Here is an 8315-nt window from a genome sequence, read left to right as displayed (position 1 = left end):
TGGATGATAGAAAGTAAATCCGTTTCCATTTTGCATTGTCAAACAAAACACATTTTTAAATTTATGAGCTCTGTCAATTAGAATTTTAACGGTCTATACAAATATTACATTATATAAGCTCAAAACACAAAAATACTTAAAATTCTTTCTAATATAGTATCGGGCCTCCACAACCCATATATTTAAAAAAATTATTCATACCATCCTACCGTTACAAACATAACAAAGTTTTATTTTTAAACAAAAATAGTTTGATCAAACATACGATAGTACTAAAAAGTCAAAAAACCACCCTTTGAAGCTTTAAGCCGGAAGTATTTAATATAATTAATCGTTTGTACATTTTACAAAAATCAAATTAGATTAAACGACTACATAACAATAAATTTACCCACCCAAACAACACCACCACCAACCACCACCTCATTTTTATTTAACAAAAGATTGGTCAGGTTAGCCCCTTTCATCATGTATACCGCCACGTGTCAATCAGCAAGTACAAGGAAACACCAAGCACTTGCCTTTATGAACCATCTTCCTAACTCCCTCTCCTGTCTCATTCCTGGAACTCTGTCCACCATCTTCCGATTCATGCAGTCTTCTATCCATCATATTAATCGAAGGTGCATTCAAAACCACCTTTACAGGATTCAACGCCCATTGCATCCCCCAAATCGCAAGCGGCCTCATATACACAAGCGACCGAAAATGCCCATCCATTGTCCACCCCTCCGGTGTCTGAAACGCATACCTACATACATAACCACACATTGTGAATTATAAAATTTTCAAAAGTAAATTCCTCTTTCTTTGAATATATAAACAGACTTTTACCCAAAACCATCTTCAGACCAACCAGCAGTAAAAATCCCTTCAGCAGTAGCAAAACCCTGTTCTTCCATTCCCGCATGAATCATAGTAGCAGCAACCCCATAAGTAACCCCAGCCCACACCTCCCTCGACTGCATACAACTCTCATCCACTTTCCCATTCGGATGCATCCCATTCACAGCCCCCATCCTCCCTCCTCCCACTTTCCCAACATTAAAATCATAAATCTTCTGCAAACAACTCCTAATCTTAACCTCATCAAACAAATTCCCCAACCCAGAAGCCGCCATATACCACTGCCCCGCTAACTGATCCGCTTGAATCGACTTACTATTCCCACTCGACCCGCTATCATAATTAAAATAACTCCCGTTCCACAGCTTCGCTTCAAACGCCGCTTTCGCTTTCACAAATTTACCTTTATACCCTTCCGCGGTCGCCACGTCACCTAGCTGCGCCGCCATGGCCGCCGTCGCTTGCAGGGCGGCCAACCAGAGACAACCGCAGTACGCACTGACGCCGTGGACGGTCCACGCGTCGTATGTTTGATCCGGGAAGCCGTCGTTTTCGATCAAAGAATCGTGGTCGCGGTCAAACTGTTCCATGTAGGCCATGGCGGCACACACCGCCGGAAAAACCTCCGCCCCGAAGGCTAAGTCTCCGGTGGCGGCAAAGTCGCGGTAGACCTGGAGGACGAATTTAGGGTTTAGGTCTTTCCATTTTGAGGTGTCGTGGATGTTGTACGCGTTCATTTCGTGCCACGGGTCGTGGGTCCCGAGGTCGTGTGGGACCGCGCCTTTGACTTTTCGGATCCCGCATTTTCCGTCTGCTAAGAATTTGACTTTTCTTTGGTCTTCAAAGAGGACTGCGCGCGCGAATTCGCGTTGGATGCTCAGTTCGATTTTTGGGAAGAGGGCCAGGAGGGCGAAGGACGCGTAGAAGTGGACGTCGTATGTGCACCACATTATGTATTCTACACCTTCTAAATATAGAAAGCTTCCCACGTCTGATTCTGAATCTTTGTCTGAATCGGGATTTAAAGGTTCTAATTCGTCTTCTTCGCTAGAAGTTGTGAAATTTTCGTCTTCGTATGTGAAACTGTTGTTGTTCATACCATTTTGATCACCGTTTGTGTCGTATGTTAATTTGGGTTTAATTGTGTTGTCATGCACAAAGTCGGCTGCTGGTAGTGGTGTGTCTGGAATTTTAAAAAAATGGTTATTGCAAGATACAAAATTGTAAATAACATATTTTTTAAATTAGTTTTGTATTAATTGAAGTTTGTTTGTTGTGTGAAAATGGTTGAGATTAAGATTAAATTAGTACCAATCCAGATTGTGCCACCAGCAACCAAGAAGTAGAGCTCGTTGAATAATGTAAATTTGTACCTGAAAAGTTTAAGTTTTTATTTTTAATACATTATATAAAAAGATGAAGATAATTTTTAGAAAATGAAACACTAACCATTCAGGTAACTTGTCATTTTTCAAGATTGGATTTTGCCATTTCTCGATCTCTTCTTCCCACCTTTTGTAATCTGATAGCAAGATGCAGCAAACAAGCTGTTAATGTTGCAAAAAGATTTTATATAAATATATAATAACATTAATTTCAGTATTATTTAATGAAGTGTAAAAGATAAGCATGCCTACTTGTTAGAGCATCATGAACCAAGTTCTCAGCTGCCCTTTCAGATGTACCATAGTATCTAGTATACCTCCTGCAAAACATATTAACCAATTTCATATATAATTAAAAACACAAGACATACAATTAAGGTAGTGAAAAGTTTGAAACTTTAGTAAAGATGAGCAACCTGTGATACGATTTCCCCTTCATAAATTTAACTTTTGGGGATGACCATGAAATTGCAAATGCCACAGTGCATTTCCCATTTGGTTCAACCCATGTTGAAGCAGACACTGCTGCACAATTTGCATCCCCAGCTGATGAAGGAACTGTGGGGCCCACATTGAAATTTCCCTGATCAAATTGTCCATCCTACATGTAATCACAATAGATTGTTTTAAGGTTTAAGGTTTAGGGTTTTAAGCAGACATAGGTAATTTTAATTTTTTACCTGTGACATTTTACCCCACATTTCTTTTGCAGTAACATTGCTTCCTTCTGACAAACCAAAACTCGGTAAAACCGTCACGTTGACATTTTGGGTTTCACAGGCAGCCACTGCAAAAGTTACAGGATGGTTCCCTTTTGCTGTTCTGTAAATTATATGGATAAAATGGTAAGAGTTATAAATAATATAAATGATTAACAACTGAATTGCAATTGTCATGAAGAAAGATGTAAAGGGTGACTTACTTGTGATGTAGAAGCACGCCAGATACTCCATCTTTGCCTCTGTTGTTCACAAGGGTAAAGTGGTCATTTAATCAAATTCAGACACTTCAAAAAAAGAATCAAACTTTGTGTATACAAAACTTTAACAAGCCCTAAATCATACTCACATGAAAGGCTCATTCACATGATCTCCAGAAAGATGTGAAACACCTCCAATTGAGTTCTGTTAGAGTAAAAAGTAATAACAAAACAAATAAATATTCAAGAAATCGATGTGGAAAAATGGTCAAAACAGCAGTGAGTTGAAGAAGGAGAAGTAAACTTACTGCCCATGTTAAAAGAAGGCTGACTTGTGCCCTTTCCTTCCCAGTATTCACCAACTAACAAAAAAGAAAGTAAAGATTTTGTAAATTATTAAATTACAAAATGTATAAATTTTGATATTGGGTTGTTGAATTTAATACCGTATAAACAAAAACAGAAGTGGGAAGACTACTATCTCTATAATTATGAGGCAAAAATGGTGAAATTTGGCGACATGAAACTTTTAGTTCAGGGTCTGGTTCACCTGAAAATAAGCAAAAAAAAAAAAAAAAGCACTTCAATTTCATATTATGAGGTTATAAAACAAGTTAATATAACATGCTTTTCTAGTTGAATATAAGAAAGGCAAAATGCACCATCATAAACTGTCCATGCACGTGGGAATAACGCATGATATGTAGAATGTTGACCACTCAAATTCCAGCCCCATGATGATAAACCTTGATCTGTACATTTTCTGGAATATAAACAAACAAATATATTATTAGTTAAGAAGGAAAATATGTTGAACACAAGAAAAGAGCAAAAGGGGTTTAAGAGTTGGAATTTATCCCCTTACCCTATCCCTTCGTGTTGACCAGGGGATAAAACTGATGCATATTTTTTGTGGCCACCTTCTCTCGATATAAAAATCTGCAGTTAAATTATATATAAATGATAGTGAATAACATCTAAAAGCCACTTTCTTGAGTTCAAAAGATGGAAAGAAACAGATATAAGAGACAAATGATAAAAAAAAAAAGGCATGAGCTTTACAGAGAATTGATTGGCCATCACAGGAGAAGCCTCACATGTACCCGGGAGGATTTGGAATTGCCTGAACTCTCCTCTAAAACCTCTAGTTATGCTGCCACTTCTGTAAAAAAAAAAAAAAAAAAAAAAAAAAAAAAAAAAAAAAAAGTCAATATTGGTCAAATGGACATTCAGAATGATCACATCATGAACTACAAACTCCATGTTTGCTCAAAACTTACTTACCCCATCCCACCAAGAGGAACCCCTTGGCTTGCTAATGGTTTTCCTTCACGATTGAAGGGATCAATGGGTGCTCTCTGTGAATATTAACCCAAAAATAATGCGTAAATGAATCCGATCAAACCAGAAGAAATGATGGAAAAGAAGAAGATAGTTGAAACATGAAAGTTGAAAGAGTTGGTTAATTACCCTTCCATGGGAGGCTTCTTCTCTTACATATGACCACAAACGTATACCAAGGGTAATCTGCAATTTACAGAACACGAAATTTCAAGCCATGGAAATCTTCTTGTGAGTTGATAATAAAGATTCTACAGAAACTGATAATCACCATTTTTATTGCTTCCTTGAATGTAATACTGAATTCCTTGAGAATACTGGCATGCGTGTTTAACTTCCTTCTCCATGCTTGTTCGGGAGGTGCACCACTATCGAAATCAAGCTGTATTCGAAATTAAAACGAACAGTAAACAAAAATTAAATTTGCATTTTGATCACTATAGCAAATGAAAACAATATTGACTCTAACGATTTAACTCACCAGTTGCAGAGTCGTCCGATTTATATATTCCTCAGGCGGCCATGAATTCTTTCTAAAATGGAAAATATTCCCGCTAACCATGTCGACTAATTTAAATTATTTTTATTCTATCTGTATAAATGTATACGGTATACCCCTCTTTGAAACTTCTACAGAAGAACGAAGAAAAAACCTAGATTCAATTGGAATCCTTTTCTAATCATCAAAAAAAAGGTATGAGTACAACTTGTAACCTAATCAACATACTTTTCAACACCTACAAACAAGTGTCTTCGACTCCAACCCAACTTCCATATCCAAACCACGAAATGAAAACCTAAATTCGTCAAAACTGTGAGCTAAAAACCTCAAATGGGGGTTATGGATCGCCGGCGGTAGGTGTGCAAGTAGCAGTTGAATTCAAGTGTGAAAGCAAAAACAGGATCTCGGCCACCAATTGTGAAAGACATACATTAACCGACTCCAGTGAAATTGGATTTAAATAGTCTTAGATTCGGATAGACGAAGAAAAGGTTGTACTATAGACGCCATAAAAAGGGATCGCGTTTCGAGGAGACATAATATAGCATTGAGTTGGGGGAGGAATTGGATGACCGACGTCGGAGGATGTTACACCTGGGAAGCACGACGTGCAACTTCCGCCATGTGTGATCCGAATTTAGCAAAAACAACTTCTCAAATGGCGTCTGCCACACACGAATTTTATAAATTAATATGTAGCTGAATAACAAATTTTGAAATTAGGAGCTTAGTATTTTTTTTTTTTTTTTTTTTTTTGAAATCATAAGAAAATAAAATTTTAAACTTAATAAAGCATTTTCTTTAATTAAATTCAATTCTTAATTTCAATAGGTTACTGAATGTCCAACGGATCCTAATTTGTTATTTGCTTTCATTGTTCAAAGAAAAAAGTAAATTGATAAAATAAAGTTGGACTTATGAATCATAATAATTAGGGTGTCATCATACTATCATACGAACCGGAGAAAAACTATACAAAATGAAATTGATATAAAGTTGAATTCGTATTTGTCTTGCGTCGTATTGTCGTATTTGTGTTCATGATATTAGAATTTGTTTTTCATGTTTTATCAGATTAATTTTGAATTAAATTAATTAAATATTTATTTTATTTTTATTTTTTTTGTGTTAGACATGTTGGTCGTTCTTATGATATTTTAATTAGATGGTTTTCGTGTTAGTAAAATAAAATACAGCATTTTATCGTGTATTTTCGTGTTATATAAAAATTATTGTATTGTATTGTGTCAGCTAAATATATGATACAAGTGTCCGGTTTTTTCTTAATGACATTTCTATGATGATGTTCATCATATTAAGAAGTTATAATTAGATAGAAACAATGTCTTTACATAAAGTTACTTTTTGAAAAGAACGAAATCGGTTCACGAAATAATATAAAAGGCAACCACAAATCGTCAAAAGAGATTTTAATATGTCACAATGGTAGTTTAAAAGTACATGTTCTTACTAAAGGTAAATAATGCTAAAACAATTTAATTAAGATAAGATGGTGTACAATAAAGATGTATGTATTTTTTTTATCATTCCATAAAAAATAATTTTATTTTATTTTTAAAATTATTTTAACATGTTTAGATGAGTGTTCCTTTAACATCACCGTCATCTTTAATTTATAAATTATGATTTCCACCGTCACTTCTACTATTTCCAATAAATTTAAAAATATATTTAGTAAAAGGAGTAGATCTAACGGTTTAATAGGTACTTTTAAGTTTTTAAAAGATTAAACAATGGATTCATTCGATGTGTGTGGAGTAACAAAGTCAAAATAAATCATTAAATAAGATGTATAATAAACTATAAACAATATAAGAACCAAATATATAAGAATTAAAAATCATAATTTTATGGATAGAGGTTCGGGTCCGGGTTCGGTGGGTCAAAATGGAGCGTAGTTGTTAACTTTTTATTGGGGCGGTTTGTAAAAGGCCCCACCAAGCCCATGTTGAAAAGGTACGACAGCCGACCACTCTCTCCGACGGTGACCTTTCCAAATAATAATACCAATATTTCCAAGGCTACCCCTACAAGAAAAATAAACATTTTAAGTTTGAATTCAATTTCATAACTCTAAAAATCAATTTGATGTAAGCTTAGATATATTTGACTCGAGTAATACTTGAAATTTTGATTAGTTTGAACTTTGAATAAACTATCAACATTTTGTATTTAATAACTTAAACTCGATTTGAAATCTTAAAATTACCCATTAAAATTATACTTAATAAAGCAACCATATTCATGCTAGACCCAAACCCAAAATATTGGTACCAATAGATAACGTGTTCAATTTGAGTTATCGTAAAATTGAACTAGATATAGGGTAGGAAAACAAAATATTGGTATTCATCCGGATATATCACGTATTGTTTCCCTCGTACTCCCTTATAATGTTTAAAGTTATGGAGAAGTTCAACTTCAGATAATGTGTGACGAAGCTAAAAAATTTAGGCACAAAAATTGGATAAAAACAACGAAAAATACAGCTTGGCCATGACCATATATGTAAGTTGTTAACAGATTCATCTATTATACATCTTGGCTAACAAGCGGAATGAGTTATCTCGAAGCATATCCAAACTTATTATGTATTTCTTCTTTGTTTCGTTTTGTGCACGTTTTCCATAATATTCCATGTCCAATATTTTATAGAGGTTTTGGATCACGGCCCCACATTCCGTCATGTTCTGGATCAGACATGCCTAGTATATGTTAGGAGCAGGATCCTTGAATCATATTCGGGATCTTTAAATATTTCTAAAGCCACAGGATCCTTAAACATATCTCATGATCATGACTATTACCACTAATACTTCTAACACTTATAACGACTATATTTTCTTTATTTTTCTCACATGTATAGAACTAGTCAACACAAAACAGATTCTCAATGGATGGTCATCTCAACCAGGCAAAAGACTCGGAATATCAAGTCAAATAACGTTTATATGTTGATTATGAAGAATTATCGGACTTCTAGTTACTTACTCTAGACTATAAATAACACATGTATCTAGCACACAATTGTAATACTTGTTTCTTAGCATCGAGACTTATATTATAATTGTGTTTATTATGAATATAAATTGTAAAATATGTTGTGATAAATTATGCCTGATTGCGTGTTCTTGTGTCAAAGAATTGAAACTTTAGATATTATAGTTTAGAGGGTAGTTTAAAAATAAAAAATGTGTGAAATCTAGCAAAAACAAGGACTCACAAATCGATTAAGGTTTCTTCTATTTAGTGTTGATATAGATGAAGTCATCTGCAGATACAGAAAGTTGAACAACCCACA

The 8315-nt window shown here is 34.7% G+C and overlaps 1 protein-coding gene across 1 annotated transcript; it reads right to left on the bottom strand.

Moving 5' to 3' along the window:
- Positions 1 to 294: 294 nt before the first annotated feature.
- On the bottom strand, positions 295 to 5667 carry LOC145000015 (uncharacterized). Its single transcript, XM_078959155.1, has 18 exons — positions 4973 to 5667; positions 4763 to 4873; positions 4621 to 4677; positions 4435 to 4508; positions 4213 to 4312; positions 4016 to 4089; positions 3813 to 3913; positions 3597 to 3700; positions 3459 to 3512; positions 3300 to 3355; positions 3154 to 3192; positions 2912 to 3053; positions 2648 to 2832; positions 2484 to 2551; positions 2296 to 2368; positions 2158 to 2219; positions 835 to 2029; positions 295 to 751 (listed from the first exon to the last, which is right to left on the bottom strand). Exons 1-18 carry the CDS (start codon positions 5051 to 5053, stop codon positions 490 to 492), a joined length of 2838 nt encoding a protein of 945 aa, XP_078815281.1. The 5' UTR covers positions 5054 to 5667; the 3' UTR covers positions 295 to 489.
- Positions 5668 to 8315: the final 2648 nt, after the last annotated feature.

The sequence above is a fragment of the Lactuca saligna genome, chromosome 6, assembly GCF_052625555.1.
Source record: "Lactuca saligna cultivar CGN05327 chromosome 6, ASM5262555v1, whole genome shotgun sequence".
Lineage (NCBI taxonomy): Eukaryota > Viridiplantae > Streptophyta > Magnoliopsida > Asterales > Asteraceae > Lactuca > Lactuca saligna.
Note: the sequence above shows the minus strand (reverse complement) of the source record. Positions and strands in the feature narration are given on the sequence as shown.

Excerpts from the sequence above, each read along its gene's own strand:
- LOC145000015 (XM_078959155.1), bottom strand. The coding sequence starts at position 5,053 with ATGGTTAGCGGGAATATTTTCCATTTTAGAAAGAATTCATGGCCGCCT. Across the intron at positions 4,090-4,212 it reads TGATGGCCAATCAATTCTCT|ATTTTTATATCGAGAGAAGG; the intron begins GTAAAGCTCATG and ends ATTTAACTGCAG. Across the intron at positions 3,914-4,015 it reads GGTCAACACGAAGGGATAGG|AAAATGTACAGATCAAGGTT; the intron begins GTAAGGGGATAA and ends TTTATATTCCAG.